Below are 17,051 nucleotides of genomic sequence, written 5' to 3'. Positions count from 1 at the left end.
TATCCTCAGTCAAGTCAGAGGTGCTGTGATCATGATGTACTAAATTCTCATTTCATCTTGAGGTTACCTAGAAGTTCATTAATTTAATAGCAGACTTCCAACAAAGTGTCTACAATTAACACTCCTTTGTATTTTGGTTGTAGGACTAACCAAAAATCATTAAAATGACATTTTTTTATTTGACAATATTTGTCCTAAAATATAGAACAGAGCCAGGTAAACAGAAAGAAAATTAGCCACATGCAGATAATTTAAAGTCCCATTATCACGACTATTATAACTCCTATTTCAAATATATGTCTCTGGTCTGGTCTGGTCTGGTTAAATGCAGAACATTTCTACAAATATTTTCTGACCCAGTCTTGATACATTTGACTGATAAATTCATGCCATGCTCCTAAAAATATGTCGCAAGTAGGTAAATAACACATCTATTGCTAATGTTGGAGAATGAAAAGTTGCAATTAAACGTGATTAATGTATTATAAATACACGGATTATCCTTATACTGTCTATATGAGCAAGTGATATTACAATGTGAATTCTACTTGGTACAAATTTAAAGAGAATATCTCAACATCTTCAAACAAGAAGTCTGAATATCTGCCTTATTTTTAAAACAAGACTTCCACAATGTTCAAGCTATTTAAATACACAACAGCAATTTTAAACTGGAAGCAATCCACAGAAAAAAGAAATTTTGCAAGACCAAATCCTTTTATTTTCCTCCGCCCAAATAATTTCTTTTACACAATCTTAAAGCAGCACATGAATATAAATACATGACAGCAGAAAAATGGTCTTATATGAAGAATAAACTACAATGAAATATATGCCTCCAACGACTTCTAATTATTCTAAATGGTTTAGAATACACTTCTTGGATACTTTCCTCCAGCACCGCATTTTACACATGAACATCATTGTCCAAATGGGAAATTCAGAAGTGCTAAGAAACTCCCACTATTTACCATTTTTCTTGTTCCAGGTATTTTATTTCCCATTTTTCATCACTTTGCTTTTCATCTTCTCACAGGTATTATTTTTCACGCGTTTCATGCATTTCTTGTATTATATGACATGTTGAAGTTGAGAAATTCGTAACTATGAGCAGTACAAACGGCTGTTATAAAGAGTCACAATGTTATCCAGCATCATGTCTTCTGGGCTGCAGCTTCCTTTGCTGGAAAACATAATATATAACATTAAGTGGGACAATGAAATTGAATCATTTCCATTTGTGCTTAAAGACTAACAGCAAAGAGAGTTTACCAGACTTATCTTTATAAACAACAATAGAAATTCTTTTTGTCAACATAAGTGACTCTATCCTAAGGAACAATTAGTTTTATCTGGCTTATTTTGCTTGCATGTGCTGGAAAGGATTTTTCCCTCCAACTTTGTATTTTGATTCAATAAAAAGTAAACACATAAGAAAGAATATTTACAACCCAAAAACAACTTCAAATAAACAAATTTTAAATATCTACTGGAAAAATACCTTTCTGTTCTTCCTCTCTTTTTCTTGCTGCCTCTTCTCTTTGCTTTTTGATGATTGCTAACCTGGCTAAATCTGCTTTTGCTTCATCGGTTTTTCCCTCCTTGTGAAGTTTTTGATAATGTAATCTTGCTCTCTGCTTTTCTAGTTCCTCCCTTCAATGACAATTTCAAAATGTCACATACATTCCGAACCCATAAGGCTAACTTGAAGGTGTGTCAAACGAAGAGAGATGTACAAAGAAGAAAAACTGTGAATAGATAAAGTTCTAGTTCCTCTCTTCAATGTCAATTTTCATATGTTATATACATCCACTGCCCACAAAGCTTAATGGATCAGATATAAAAAGAAAAACTATGAACAGATTATATAACAATCTTACTTACTTTTCTCTCCTGGATAATGTTGTCTTAGGAGCATCATCCATATTCAAGTCTGTAACTTTTTTATTTCTTTTTCCTCCAATGTTTGGATTATGTATTTCTCCTTGGATGAGGTAGGAAATACCCTTTGCCTTTTTATTCTGGGTAAAAAAAATGGTCATAATATTATCATGTGTAACATTCTACTGCGATAATATTAATAAATTATTCAGTCACAGTCACTTTTTTGCTCTGGAATTCATACATAGATCACCCACTGAATGATGTGCCTAAAATATAGTATATCCTGTTCTTTAAGTACTATGACATAATAATTCTCACAATCAAAACACTAAGCAGCCCATTATCTCATAAACTAAGCTATATCAATGTAGTCACTGAAAATATCACAAGAATAACAATTCAAACGCAAAACAATCCCTATCACCTACTTCGTCGTCATCACTATCGCTCTCCTCACTGGAAGATGGAGGCAGTTCACCTGGTGCTCCATGTTCTTTTTTATTTGTTGCCTTGGTTTCACTGGCCCCTGTTTCTTCTTCCTCTTCTGACTCCTCATCACTAGGAAGACCCTGATTTCTCTATTTTATATAATACAATAAAAATATAGTAAGTGGTAGGTGTCACCTAGGGTCCAATATTCAATTAGTTAGCTATTAAGACAAACAGAATGTGTAAATATTTGGTTTCTTTATCAAAAATACAGTAGCTGATGGATTCTAAATGCAGTGGGTCCTCAAATTGAAAATTTTATTTCGTATACAAAAATATGTAAGTAAAGGATACCCTCCAGTGCTTCCTCTTCTCATCTTCTTCACGCTGTGCCTTTAAATCTTCTGCATCTGTGAAATGTCGTCTCTGTCCCTTATGGGAAAATTTCTTCCCTCTGCTTCCACCTTAATAGCACAAAGTTAATGCAATATTAAAAACCAGTATTTTTAAATGAATGTTGGGAACTGTTCATTGTTTTTTTAATGCATTCAATAATGAACAATGTGGAATAGCATCACTGGGGCTCGTTTGTTGTTTTAATTTCAGTGGTAATGAAGTGCACATATTCAGTATCCCTCATCCATTATCACTCAGTGTGGTGAACATGTAAAAACGTCTAAAATGTATGCTAGACATAAACAGTTTGACAAAATAACACAAGCAGCTGGGTCGATCCAAGATCTGATTTACTAGATCTGAAGGTTCTTATGTACAGCTTAAATCAACTGCCAACTTTAAATTGAAGTAGAACGAGAATGTTGAACTCGGAAGTCGGAACCATGTGAAGAACTTGCTTTAGTGTAAGCACTGTTGTGTCGGATAAATGCTTTATTTTACATAACAACATGTCTACTGATTAAAAAATGAATACATTTTCAACCTCATTTTAGAATTTCTTAACATTTTTACGGTTAACTTACCTCTCGGCATTTTACTTGACTAGTAAAGAAGGAAAATATGACAAAGTGAATTGCACCACACCAGAAAAACCGGATGGGCTCTTCAGCATCCCACAATTCTGTCCGAGTCTGCGCAGTGCCTACTTTACCACTTCCTGAAGAATAACGTGAAGAAAGAACGTAATATTTGCAGTCTCACAACAGGTAGTTTAAACGGCCATAAACAGACATGGGAAAAGTGAGAAAAAGTAAAAAGCCTCCTCCAGAGGGATGGGAACTTATTGAACCTACGCTAGATGAATTGGATCAAAAAATGAGAGAAGGTAAGTAATCTGAAGGAAGTTTCTCCTTCTCATTTCTACTAGTAGTACTACTACATGTACTTCAAGTTGTTGTACCACGCAGCGTAATGAATATTCGAAAAGGGCTGAGGTGAAATAGAATTAAATATTAAAAGATGGTGAATCAGCATAAGGTTGCCATTATAAAGTGGCAAGATGTTCAATCTCTGGCATTATTTCGTGACAGCTGAACTGTTAGTCAATTTTGTTAAATGGAAATGGCTAGGGCAATCATTTTTAAACTGTAATTATTTATCATTGAATTCATTTGCACTACGAATTATGGGCTTTGAAAGTATAAGTCAACAGGTTACAAATATGTGTAATCCATCATGACCAATATATTCAAATTAGGCTGTTATCTTTTGAGCAATCTAAGTAACTGGGAAGTGCAGTGGTTTTTCTCAACTGGCACAACACCATTGCCTGTTTTACACAATTAACACAGTGAATTGAAATAAAATCAATAATGTTTACACTAATGTAATACCCATATGGATTCACTTTTACCTTTTATTTCTTTAATTTGTGTACTTAATAACCGAAAATGTTTTTAATCACAAATAAACTTACATGCCAGGATATAAATTAGTTTTTTTTTTTTTTTCAGCTCAGACAGATCCCCATGAAGGAAAACGTAAAGTAGAAACGCTGTGGCCTGTGTTCAAGATCCATCATCAGAGATCTCGCTATGTGTTTGATTTATATCACAAAAGAAAAGCAATAAGTAAAGGTAAGATGTCTTTTACATGGACTAAAAAGTTTCACGTGGCAAAGTAAACCATGTAGCGAATTTAAAAGTGGGAAATTTGTATATATATAAGAGGGAAGAAGAAGAAATTTAATTAATACTTTCTTGTCATCACTAAAAATGATTAAATATTATATTGGACCATATATAAGAAGAATAGGGGAAATAATGACTTTTTTGTTCAGTTTTTACAAAGATCTTTTTATATTTTTATTATAGAACTTTACGATTACTGCATTAAGGAGAACCTTGCTGATGCCCGCCTTATTGCTAAATGGAAAAAACAAGGCTATGAAAACTTATGTTGTTTGAGGTGTATACAGGCAAGGGACACTAATTTTGGAACAAATTGCATCTGCAGGGTACCAAAAAGCAAATTGGAAGAGGTAAGATATCACAAAGCAAAATTTATGCATTTTTAAATTTGTGCATTTATTTATAATTTAATTTTTTATGTATTTATTTATTTTCATAAAAGCACTTTGCAAAAATGATTAAATAAATTTGATAAGTTATAGTTTATTTTTACATGCTGCTAATACTTTATGTTTACCACACACACACACACACACACACACACACACACACACATATTGAAAAGAAAACCTAGTAGTTCTTTTTGCTCTGCCATATGATGCCTTTGCTTGTTTTGCTCTAAGCAATGTTAACAGGATGGGCTTAGCATGTCAGTAGATGTTAATTACCCACGTCTTGTTGTTCTGGCATTGTGGGTTTTAATCCCAGTGATATATTGGTGATGGCAAAATCCTGACAACATCCTCGAAGAAAATTGGATTTAATTATAGATAATTTCAAGTCAAATGAGGTTTTATTTGAACTGTGGGACAACAGGTGAGGAGATTGATGAAGGTATTAGAGAGGAATGGTGCACCTGTAACCTCTGCAGACTGCAGTCCTGTAATGTTAAGGGTCATTCCGTGGTATTTGTGTCCTGGGCATAAAATTTTCAAATTTACAAAAATCAATCAAAAGTTGCATTTTCTGAAAGAAGAGACTTCAGGGGATAATAATTTGTACAAGATTTATCTGTATTTTTTGAATTCATGATTTTATAGCGCATTAAACTTGAAAAATGTGAAAATTAGCATTACGGACGGAATTTTTTATTTTTTGCATATAACACTCAAAATAAATTTTAATCAATATCTTTCAATTGAGACATAAATTACAGCAAGTCCTTGGGGTAAACACATAAAAAATCAAGTGAAATCTTTAAAAAATAGTTAATTAATCATTAATCCAAAGTCATTTTTTCCGTCCGTAATGATTTGGGCTCTATTTTTTAAATTTTTTTAAAGACTACTTGACAGAAAAAAAATTCCTTTCATATTCTCCTCATACTAGTCCTATGTTTACCAAATATCCCCCAAAAAAATTTTTAAACATATTTGAAGACAAATTAATTTCATAATAAAAAATCATTACGGACGGAAAATTAGCATTACGGACGGAAAGGCATAGCTACCTGGCTATAACATTTCTACTGATTGGTTTCATGTGGCTTACTCAAGTAATTGATTTATGAATTTCAAAACTAAAGAAGAACTGTTTCCCTTATAAAGATTTATTTAAAAAAAAAAGATTATTCAAAAATGCAGGATTTAAAGTCAAAAAGTGCTTTTTCTTACCTGGCAAGACTTTTCAACGTCTGTCTCACTTGTCAATTAGTGGCATTTAAATTGCACCTTAAGGATCACTTATGATCATGGCTTCTCTTGGATATTTTCAGTTACTTTGATTGCAATTTGAAGATAAAATGTGCTTTTGATCACTTACCTGTCATATACAAGTTGTATATACCTGGGAGATGAGCAGTAAGATAATTGCTGACCACAGTTAATCAAAGATGACTAGAGGCCAGGCCTTTGTTCTAGCACCATGCCACTTACCTGAAATTATCCTATATCCTCAGAACATTTATTTAGGTCAAATTATATTCATAGAAGGTGGTGATATAGAAGTAACTTTTCTCTGAGCAAAGGACAAGTAAAAAAACTATTTGCCTTTCCTTCTCAAGAAGACAGAGCATGGATTTCCAGTGACCAAATTATCAAACCTGTACCATTCCCTGTGATGGACCAATGCAAGAGATACAAATTCTCTGTTGGACTTAATGTGTCAGAATAAAAACAGTGTTTAAACTTTAGCATGAAAAAAAAGGAACTTTTAAATGTAGCTATTCTGAATTAGAATTCAACACAGAATTTTAAACAATGACAATATTAGAACACAAGGGATCTCTTCTTCATGAAAGTGTAGACTGTAGTTGATTTTTGTAATTTGAAATAGCTCACAAAAATATTTGAGTTGACATCAAAAATAACTTCCTATTATGTACATATTTAGTAAAAAGTTAAATTTTACCATGAATAAATAATTAATTGTACTTTTTTAATGGCTTCTGTGTAAGTTTTGCACTGTGGACAAATTTTCCGTCCGTAATTTTCCGTCCGTAATCTGACATGATTTTTTAAACTTCAAAAATTTCCTAACAAAAAAAAATTTTTTTAATAACCCTTTACATTTCTAGTAACTAGAATAATGAAATTGTCATGCCAATGCAGTTTTATCTTTAAAAAGCCACAAACAGAGCAGAGTTTTGAAGTTGAAGTTGATTAATAAAAATTCTTGTCCATTTTTTTCCGTCCGTAATGGTGATCAATAACCAATATTTCTCAAAAACTAATAGATGTTATTTCAAGTTTTTTGGTCAGAAGTTTAGGCTTGCACTAATCAATATTCCTGCCAAATTTGAACAATTTATGTATTATAGTTCTTGTAGAATTTATTTTTAAAGTGTCAAAATTCCGTCCGTAATGCAAAACGAATACCACGGAATGCCCCTTAAATAGAAATCATACGTTTGTCAGTTGATAATGATGCCACTATGCAGCTGCATGACTGTAATGAACCAAATCTGACAATTTGGTTTATATGAATGTACCGCAGTCCATCTTACGACAGCAAATGGCACTAATCTATTTAGATAAATGAAAGGGGTAACATATTTCTTAAAAAGTTTCTCAATACACTGCATTTCATCTCAAATAGGGCCATTCATCACCAGTTATAAATCTATTGACTTACTTGTCTCTAATAAGGTAGCATAACTAGGCACTTGTAAAATAGGATGATGCTTTTTCATACTTCAAAGCTTAGACAATGTATGATTCACCTGTTGTTATGCATTATTTTGTTGATTAATTGAAAATTGGTGAGGGATACGCTTTACAATTTCAAAGCCCTTTGTTCTTCATCATTTCCATATGAATGACCACCACATCTTCAAAGAAGTTTAGTTACACATTTATCATCCATTCGCTTTATGTTTCAGGGTCGTATTGTGGAGTGTGTTCACTGTGGATGTAGAGGATGCTCTGGATAGAAGACAGCTTCAATGAATATGTTAATAAAGATGAAGCCAGGTTATTCAGTTTACCCCTGAAATATTCTATGACAGTATACCAGCCTATATAGAACTTGCCCTTAATGGATCTGGACTTGAATTTAACTAGAAAGCACCTGGCTTGTGGTGTACTTGACATTCTTTCAGCAACGATGTGATCGGTTGGTGTCATTATTCATGACCAATCCAGAAAGAAAGAAAGAACAGGCAGGGGCTTATAACATCCCATTGGCCTTCTTCTTGGTTTTCTGGATCTGTGACAGTGTCCTGGTGACTTGATCTGCTATTTGTATTTCTTTTATGGTTTTATATACCTGTATGGGAAACGGACTGCCCTCTTGAATAATCAAATTGTAATCGATAGTAATGTAGCCTTTTTAGAGACATGTGAAGTTCAAGAATACGATTGATAAGTTGACAAATGCACAGCTATAATGTATGATCTTTTTTTGGATGATTAAATGCATTTTTTTTTTTTAAGTTTTTAGTGGGATCAAAGTATGTTTAGTTTTGTCTAGTAATTTTGTGTAAATAAATATTTTATCAAAAGTTGTAGTAGTGTGCCATAGTCCACAGTGTAAAGTCTCTGATTAGAAATACAATACATTAGTTTATTAGATTCGCTTCCAGGGCCGTTGATTTTTCGCCAAATATTCTCAAAAGATTAGGAGTTCTACTGAGTTTATCACAAGACTTTGGGGGGGCAAGTTCATTTAATCTCCATTCTTTATTCTGATGAATACGATAGATGCTGTATCGATCAAAATCTCACGATGTCTTTGCTTAACAGAGTTTGAAAAGTCGGGAGACGGGTCTGTTATTGCCAATTGTCATAGTCATTAAGTGAAATTATCCTACCAAAAAAAAAAAAAAAGTAACAAAAGGTAGTAAAATAATACATATATGATAATAAAAGGAAAAAATCTCTCGGCGTGGCTATCAAAGTACTTGTATGTAACGATATTTCCATCGTGTTGACAAGCGACATATCACCTTAATGAGGGCTCTCTATGGATATAGTAGTATGAACGCTAAAATGTCAATTGACGTCTCGTTCGGAGGAAAATGTGTGGTTTGGATCAAAAGAAAAAAGGCCAAATGTTAATACCGTTTTTGAGGTTTTGCCCCCACCCCCTTTTTAGAATCAGTTGACTGGTCGGACGTAATGGTTTGAATAATGTACATTGTTCTGATATTGTAATAAAATGTAATATAAGTCTAGAACAATAACTGGGTGGGGTTTCTTTCGTTCTTTTTGTTCGATATACACGGGCGACCAAAGGTTAAACAACACTTTTTCTCTACACATATTTCAAGAACGAGAATCTCGTTAAGCTTTAATTTGTACAGTACAAGTATCTTTACTTGTGTCCCTGTCTGTTACATCGAGCCCTACTAATTTTCTGAAAGAGCAATAAGTATGTATACCTAAATGAAATATAGCGCGTGATATAAGACGTGGCTAATGTTTTGAACCAATATTCAATACTCGGACCCAACTTTAAATATCTGGGCCCCGTAACTCGAAAGCATCGCGCGTTGCGACCGAGCGCAAGACTCTCGATTCCATAGCCCCCATATGGGGCGAGTTATGGAATCGAGACGCTTGTGCTAGGTGGCAATGCGCCATGCTTTCGAGTTACGGGGCCCTGAACTAGGCTTACTGTGAATTTATCTTATCCTGATGTAGACCAAATTTCTGGATAAATTTTTTAACCAATTTTCGAAACAGCCGTTTGATAATACAAATATAGTTCACGTGTAGTAATTGCAAAGACACATAGCGAAGGTTGAGTTGGCGTACCTGGTATATCAATATTACACGATGGTTCTGTAAAGATGTAGTCAAATGGCACCAGACCAATGGTGTGTGTGTGTGGGGGGGGGGGGGGGGGCAGATAAGGTGCTCATCGTTCCAGTTTAACTAACCATATTTGTAGTTACATGAAAAAATTTAGACTTCTGAAATGTCCAAAAAATCGTCATATAAAAAATACAGGTATTGCTTAACATTTTTCCAACAGTGTATGTGGAATATATTAACCGGCTGTATACACTAATGAGACAAGGAGTGGCAGTTTTAATTCGGAGCTGGCTAGTTTGACGTGATATATAATGGCAACAGATTAAAATACGGTGAAATGAAACAAGATAAAGACTTATTCAGTATCTGCACGTGTTTTACTTGGGGATCAAGCTCGTAGCACCCCGTGCGCGTAATTCTGTTGAACGTCTTTCTCGGTGTTTTCCACCAGTCCTTTAATTACAAATGGTAAGTATCCATACTTCTTGAAATGTGGCTGTGCGTTTTTTCTAAGCATAAAGCATAAAAATATTATGAGCATGAAAAATATTACTGTTTTTGCAGAAATCTCGTATCTTTACATGTTGACACCGGCCGTGCCCTAACTAAACGGAGACGGACTTTCTGTAACACGGACCCTCAGTTTCGGTACACCGGCATGCAGCCTCTCACCCACAGGTTTACCTTCGGTCGGTCGTGACACTGCTTGTCAAGCGATTGTCTCAAAATTTACAGTCAATAGCTGCCATTAGTTCCAGGGAAGCACGATAGCGCGATTTCGAGGCAGGTTTCAGTATTCAATTTTTTGGTGTTTTTCTCTAATTTAGAAAAATGTGTTTTCTACGTTTGAGTTCAGCTAAAGACCCAAAAATAAAAAAAACACCGTAAGCATCGGAAGGTTTCAAAGGCTTGCTCAGTTTGAGAAATAAATATTAATAGTCAGGTTACCAGGGGAAGATTTTTGTCGGTGGTTTCCACATCTTTATTACTCCCTTCCGCTTTTGCCTTAGGAACAAAGATGTAATGGTGACAACTACTACCCCAACTTCAGGGAGTTAAAGTGCCCGTCATCAAATTAATTTTGTTTCTAAGTGTTTTCCATATCTTCAATACCCCTATTATTTGATTTTGTATTTGGAGAAATTCCAAGATGGCCGTCATTTTCCATAGGCATAAATAGGTTTCAACAATTGCATGCCATTCTGAAATGAAGTGAAAGTTTGTTTGTCAGTGTTTTTCACATCCTTATCACCAAAGTCTTGTGAATAACAAGCATGTATTCTGGAACAGTTTGAGAAAATCCAAGATTGCTGTTATTAGCCATAGAAATACTAGTCAGCCGACTAGTACATGGGAATTCAACTGCTGCCAGGTTGATAAAGATTTCATTATCAAATTAGGTTTGTTAACTTTAACCTTATTACCCCTATGATGTATACCTAGTGGGTAAGTGTGCATCTTAAGATATTTTGAGAAATCCATGATTTCCACTTTTCCCATAAGAATACTTGTAGGCCTACATGCGTCCCAATTACAGACATACATGGTCCATTGTGAAATTAAGTTAACTTTAGTTTGTTCCTCAGTGTTTTTAGAATCCCTATTACCCCTTTGATATATCTGGTGTGCAATACTTTCTACATAAGACCTAAACTTCGGGAACCAGCATCTTTCTGCACGTGGTATATCACTATAATAATTTGTCAGTGGTTTCACGTTATGGATACTCCCAGGAAAAGGGCTGATACATGTAATCAACATGGAATGTCAATATAGAACCTGCATTTGGTTTGAATATACATGTATAATGGGAATTCTGAATTTTACGTGCTTCAAATATGAACGTCATGTATTTATTCATTCTGTTTCTTTAATAAGGTAGAGTAGTAACAGAAACATGGAGATAAGACGTGACTTTCGACGGATGCTGTACATTCTGGTTGTTACACACGTAGCAATATCAACATACATTCTGCTAAATCTCCAACCCAATTTAGAACATATGGAAAAAGACGCACTTCAAGGTAAGGAAAAAATAAAATATGCTTTAATCGATCGATTTAACCCGTCTAAAAATATAAAGTGGAAAATAGACAGGGGTCTAGATCACAGCTAGGGAATAGGAAATTAGTTCTGTGTCTCGCTATCGGTTAAAATTGGTTAAAACATTAAAATGACGGGACTTTAACTTTTGAAATAAATTAATAATGGTTATTTTTTAAAAGTCGATATATACACGGTGTCCCAGTATAAAAGTAACTCGAGAACGTAGACGCCATTTATTTTTTTATACTATATGCAACTCATATATTTCTGAAACTTAAAGACATTAGCAAATCTACTGAAACAAACAACGTGTCACTAGCTCTACTGGCAAAGATTTTATCGTCATTTATGGAATATGCTCCCAACAAACTCACTCGTAAACTCCGTTCTGCTAAAGACACATACATGTATTTGACTTCTGCGGGCGAAGTTGTCGATGACTTACATTCATTCTTCCTTTGGTATAGCTCTGATTTCTTCATTAATTGATGCTCTGGGATGGGGCTGGGATGGGTCGGGGTTTTGTTCCTGTAGGCTCGATCCTTCAAATACCTCCAAAAATCTGGGGGTCAAGGATGAGGGAATGCGTTTGGCTCTGAAAAAATCGTGGCATGGACTAGAGCTCGTGAGCCGTAGAAGAGGTGGGGCACCAGTGGTACCAGCAAGATGGGGCCACCTCTCACACAACAAATGTCTCTCTGGAGCTGCTGGAACCACCGACTCATCAGCCGCAAACATGAACCTAGGTGAACTACGCTGAGGGGGGTATTTGAAGGACGGGCTGGGCGTTTTTTTTCTTTTTAAGATACATATAACTTGATACAAGACGCCATGACAAATGAATGAAAGAAATAATATTTCAGGATATCTAAAAACTATAAATATCTTTTTAAGGACTTTCCATTCGAACACTCCACCAATATCAAGTCGCAAGGAATGTAACAAGACCTACCAATGGTACCAGATCGGTCATTATTCTCTCTTATCAGCGTAGCGGATCTTCAATGTTGGGGGAACTGTTTAATCAGAATCCAGAGGCATTCTATTTGTTCGAGCCCCTGTGGGGAGTTGTACACGGAAAACTGAAGTATGGGGCCAAAGTGAAAGGAGTCACTTACCCTAATGGAACTAAACGGTAAAATCGCTGATCAGATTTTTTTGTCTCCAATTCAGTTACACTCCCCCCTTCTTTTATCGGTTTAAAGATCATAAAATATTTCGATTCAGAGACTCCATGTCTCTCTCTCTGGATGGCTTTGTGAATGTATCTTCGCCACAAAAAAAAAAAATAATAATAATAATAATAAAAAAAAATAAAATAAAAATAAAAATAAAAATTAAAAATATATATATATACTATTTTTATTACAGAATTCTACCGCCAGATGGTTTAAAAACCCGTTTCTTGGTTGATATTGTTGACAGTCTCCTTCGCTGTCAAATGTCGGACGTCCCTCTTCAAGTGCTTGCCAGCGATCCTCCAGACCATCATTTTTTTATCGACGTTGGAAGGCATAAACAGCTACGCAAGTATAGAAACTGTATCGAGAGAGTTAAAAAACACAAAGAAACGTGTGTTCAACACCTACAAGCCGCATGTGCGAAGCACACCACTTTCAAAGCCTTCAAGATTCTTCGCCTTAGTTTGGCAGATTTGGCTCCCCTTTTGGAACGACATCCAAATCTTGTAATCATACACCTAATACGGGATCCCAGGGCTTCCCTGTTCTCTAGAATAAACGCGGGAGAAATACAGTGCGACATTGACTTTGAAGCTCACACGCGTTGTCATGAGATGGAGATGAATATCAGAGAACAGAAACGACTGGAACGGGTCTACCCAGGTCGTTTTATGCAGGTACGCTATGAAGATATTGCACTAGATCCAAAAGCGTCGGGTGTAAACATTTATAACTTTCTGGGCATGGAACTCTCACCTGCCGTGGAAAAGTGGTTGAAAAATAACATAATGCATGGTAGTGAACGCAGTCAAAATAAAACAAAGGAGATAACAGTATTAACTACAAGTACATTCAGAACTCCTTTGCCAGTACAAACAAGAAGCATTCCGATGATTTTAGGACAAAAGAGTCGAAATGATACCCATCGGGCATTTCGTTTTGAAACGCACAAACAAAACTCCTCCGAGACTGCCCACTCATGGAAATACAACATTCCATTGGGTGTGGCCACACGAATAGACGATATATGCAAGGATGTCATCGCAGATCTAGGATATGAAAAATTTTCGGTCATTTACAACAAAACAAAAGAAAAAAGGACCAATTCTACATCACAAGATATCCCATTCCGTTTGCCTGTTATCGTGGAGAAGTATTTAGCGAGGCAAAGAGCAATGATTGAAAAGGCAATAAAACAGAATAGAAACACGAATACAATGAAGGACCACAGCCAGGGGAGTTTTGGGAGGTTCAAACGACCCCCCCTTGTTGCCGGGGGAAAGGTCCGCTCTGAGTAAAAATTTGAGTTAAGTACACGAGGTTTCGTGGTAAAAGCTCCACTTTTTTTTTTAGAAATAAAAATTTAGTAACACAAAAAATAATATCGCTTCCCTAAGAAATAAAAAAGGATTTCAGCCTGCGCGGACACCTAAGACCAGTTGAGGGTGTTATTGTGTCTGATATCTGTTATTTTGCACTTGGACGTCTGGAATATCGAACACTATATAATTTATCTAAAATGCATATGGTCATAAAGCTGGAAAGTCAACAAACTGCAGCGTATGTAATAGTCTTGTTTAGAGTAATTTTTTTTCAGTTATAAGTATTAATTCTTATAAATAAGCCATATCATTGCATGTAAATAATGTGAATATTTATTGTTATCGGATAAATCTATAAAATTTGATATTTAAATATTTTCATTTGTTGTTCTACTAAAAAGTATTTAATCAGTTTATATAAATGATGCAGAGAAATCAAAATGCTCTGTTCCAGGCCCCGGTTTCACAAAAAAAAAATATATATATATATATATATATATATATATATATAAATAATAAAAAATAAAAATAATAAATAAATAAATAAATAAAAATAATAATAAAAATAAATAAAATAAAATAAAATAAAGATAAAAAAATGATAATAAATAAGTAAACAAATAAAATAAATTAATTTATTAAGTCAGGTTTCCTGGCTAAGAACTCAATTACCAAGGTTACATGGTCACATCTTACCATATCAGGAGCAGTTTAACAATTAACTCTCTCTCATGGAAACCCTAGTCAACTAAGCCAGGGAACTGACTAATGTTGTTTTGTGAAGCTGGGGCCAGAACACAAGCGGGTGCGCTACCGCAACCACAATACAATCTTTTGCAATGGAAACTGTTAACAGTGTAATGCAAGGCTAGGCTTTTTTAACGAGCGCGCTCACCGCCTTGCCTCCGCCCCCATTTTTCGCCTATAACATCTACCGTCCTTCAATTAATAAATTATTCGTCTTAACTATTTCATTTCTTTCTACATTTATACTTGCACTATCAGGAACAACATATGAACAAAAACGCTGTCCTTTTGATCATCAAGAGTGGCCAGTCAATCAAACGGTGATTGAATTTGAACCCAAGTCTATATTCCACCTGCACCACCAGAGTTGCTTTTTAAATTGACTTCTGAGCCAGGCCCGAGCACGAGTCGAATGAATAGCATAATAACCCCCCCCCCCCGAGTCAATGATAAACACACGTTTGAAAAAATAATCTTATCTTGAATTACATTTGAACATCATCGACATGTTGCATTCAGACCAGAATCATCTCAGACCACAAATCGCCCTGAAAGTAGGGAGGTCAGGTCAACTTTGATAGTAACATAAATATCATCCAAAATGATTTTATCTGATAGAGCAATTCATGAGCTTTCCAAAAAATTTTAATTTTTGAAAATCAAGCAAGCCAATCAAAAGTTATTAAATTTTCAAGAATGCTAGTCGGCCACAAAATTTTGAAAATGTCTTGTATGCAAGCATATGTAACAGTGGAAGCCAAAAGTGTCACCTAATTGCCCAATCAATAGAACAAAATTGGCATAACTTTTGAATGGAGTGAAATATCCATTTGAAATTTTCTGGAAAGTTACACTATGCCAAGAAGAATCTGACAAGATTCAATTTTCTGTAATTTATCCATTATTTCCATGGCAACCATTGCTAAATATCAATAGCGATCGATATTTTTTTTTTATTTTTCAACCTAAGGCTTCAGCATCACTGCCCAAAGGCTACTTTTGGATGAAAATGATGCTAAATAATGTGCCATCACTAAAATAAAAAATGATAGCTTCTAATGTATCTGTTGCTATGAAAATCGTCATTATGATAGCTGTTGCTATGGTAACTGTTTGAATTATTTTTTACACATTATCATGAATTTTAAACTGAATATGAAGTGGGAAACACTCTTGGTACTCAGTTTATTAATTTAAGTTAAGTAGTAAACAAATACTCTGTCACTGTTGCCATGGCAACCAATATTACAATGACAATTGCATATACGATTTTAAGGTTTAACTAGTAAAAAATACCAGAATGCACAATGAAAATAAATAATATCCGATTTTGGTAAGGTATAATTTTGCCAAAAAAAATTAATTGATATTGGACATCATAGCAGGTAGGTAATACAAAAACCAGCGAGATTTTTTGGAGAGACTGCCATAACATAATGGCAGTTTTAGGAATTTTCCGTTTTTTGTTGTTAAGAAAAAATAAATAAATATTTATTTATTTTGTTCCCTTTTGTTCGGCTGTCATAAATCATTCTAGAGTTATGGCATATTCTCCATGATTTTAATTAACATTCCCCTTTTATGTTCACTGACGAGTTCAAAGACGAAAAAAGCATTAGCCCCATCAATATCATACGTAATTTCATACTTTGTTTGAAAAATAAAATAAACTCTATATTCTTGAATTGTAGGCGTTTTATCAATATCACTGGGGTTCGTGAACAATTCAAAGATTTTCTGATTAGATATTCTGATATCTTGATCCTCTTTGGGTACTGAAAGTGCAGTTGCTTTTTCATCAGCAGAACAGCTTGGTGCGTCCGCCATTTTGTTTGCGGTAAGATCAAAGTCACTGATTTTCTAACGGCTGTTACGGCTCTATCTTACCAAAAAATGATAAATAAAAAACTGATTTGAACCGAGAATTAGTTAAAAAATTTAGGTAGGGGTTACAGAACTTTCAGAAATTCGTAATTCTAACTCTAAAACACGATTAAAAACTTTACAAGCTAGTTTTGGTTGCTGTTTTCGGTTGAGTAAACTTCTGTAACCCCTCACTCGAACGCTTGATTCATTTTCCTCATGAATATGTGTCCAAATATGAGGAAATAACATCCGGGACGCCGTACGGAGCTTTTAGAAAAATGGCGCGAAACGCGC

At 34.8% G+C, this 17,051-nt stretch overlaps 3 protein-coding genes across 3 annotated transcripts; 2 read left to right on the top strand and 1 right to left on the bottom strand.

Moving 5' to 3' along the window:
• Nucleotides 1–159: 159 nt before the first annotated feature.
• Nucleotides 160–3,436, bottom strand: LOC106163020 (uncharacterized). Its single transcript, XM_013540486.3, has 6 exons — nt 3,294–3,436; nt 2,668–2,777; nt 2,313–2,462; nt 1,885–2,021; nt 1,502–1,653; nt 160–1,183 (listed from the first exon to the last, which is right to left on the bottom strand). The coding sequence occupies exons 1-6, from the start codon at nt 3,301–3,303 to the stop codon at nt 1,155–1,157; spliced, it is 588 nt and encodes a 195-aa protein (XP_013395940.1). The 5' UTR covers nt 3,304–3,436; the 3' UTR covers nt 160–1,154.
• LOC106163021 (protein BUD31 homolog) lies at nt 3,423–8,271 on the top strand. The gene is made up of 4 exons (XM_013540487.3): nt 3,423–3,595; nt 4,224–4,346; nt 4,584–4,750; nt 7,720–8,271. Exons 1-4 carry the CDS (start codon nt 3,502–3,504, stop codon nt 7,768–7,770), a joined length of 435 nt encoding a protein of 144 aa, XP_013395941.1. The 5' UTR covers nt 3,423–3,501; the 3' UTR covers nt 7,771–8,271.
• Nucleotides 8,272–10,570: 2,299 nt separating this feature from the next.
• Nucleotides 10,571–14,627, top strand: LOC106162998 (carbohydrate sulfotransferase 6). The gene is made up of 3 exons (XM_013540461.3): nt 10,571–11,619; nt 12,536–12,776; nt 13,013–14,627. The coding sequence occupies exons 1-3, from the start codon at nt 11,493–11,495 to the stop codon at nt 14,118–14,120; spliced, it is 1,476 nt and encodes a 491-aa protein (XP_013395915.2). The 5' UTR covers nt 10,571–11,492; the 3' UTR covers nt 14,121–14,627.
• The last annotated feature ends 2,424 nt before the right edge of the window (nt 14,628–17,051 follow it).

This window comes from Lingula anatina, chromosome 2 (assembly GCF_051362555.1).
Source record: "Lingula anatina isolate TDL-2025a chromosome 2, LinAna3.0, whole genome shotgun sequence".
In the NCBI taxonomy this organism is placed as follows: Eukaryota; Metazoa; Brachiopoda; class Lingulata; order Lingulida; family Lingulidae; genus Lingula; species Lingula anatina.
The sequence above is the reverse complement of the archived record's forward strand: the minus strand, read 5'-3'. Positions and strand labels throughout refer to the sequence as shown.

What these genes read in the sequence shown, in the direction of transcription:
- LOC106163020 (XM_013540486.3), bottom strand. An exon ending in AGAAGAGGAAGCACTGGAGG is followed by an intron (nt 2,463 to 2,667) that starts GTATCCTTTACT and finishes TATATAAAATAG; the next exon opens with AGAAATCAGGGTCTTCCTAG. An exon ending in AAGAGAGGAAGAACAGAAAG is followed by an intron (nt 1,184 to 1,501) that starts GTATTTTTCCAG and finishes TATGTTTTCCAG; the next exon opens with CAAAGGAAGCTGCAGCCCAG.
- LOC106163021 (XM_013540487.3), top strand. Translation starts at nt 3,502, where the DNA reads ATGGGAAAAGTGAGAAAAAGTAAAAAGCCTCCTCCAGAGGGATGGGAA. An exon ending in AAGAAAAGCAATAAGTAAAG is followed by an intron (nt 4,347 to 4,583) that starts GTAAGATGTCTT and finishes TTTTTATTATAG; the next exon opens with AACTTTACGATTACTGCATT. An exon ending in CAAAAAGCAAATTGGAAGAG is followed by an intron (nt 4,751 to 7,719) that starts GTAAGATATCAC and finishes TTTATGTTTCAG; the next exon opens with GGTCGTATTGTGGAGTGTGT.
- LOC106162998 (XM_013540461.3), top strand. Translation starts at nt 11,493, where the DNA reads ATGGAGATAAGACGTGACTTTCGACGGATGCTGTACATTCTGGTTGTT. An exon ending in GGAAAAAGACGCACTTCAAG is followed by an intron (nt 11,620 to 12,535) that starts GTAAGGAAAAAA and finishes TATCTTTTTAAG; the next exon opens with GACTTTCCATTCGAACACTC. An exon ending in TACCCTAATGGAACTAAACG is followed by an intron (nt 12,777 to 13,012) that starts GTAAAATCGCTG and finishes TTTTTATTACAG; the next exon opens with AATTCTACCGCCAGATGGTT.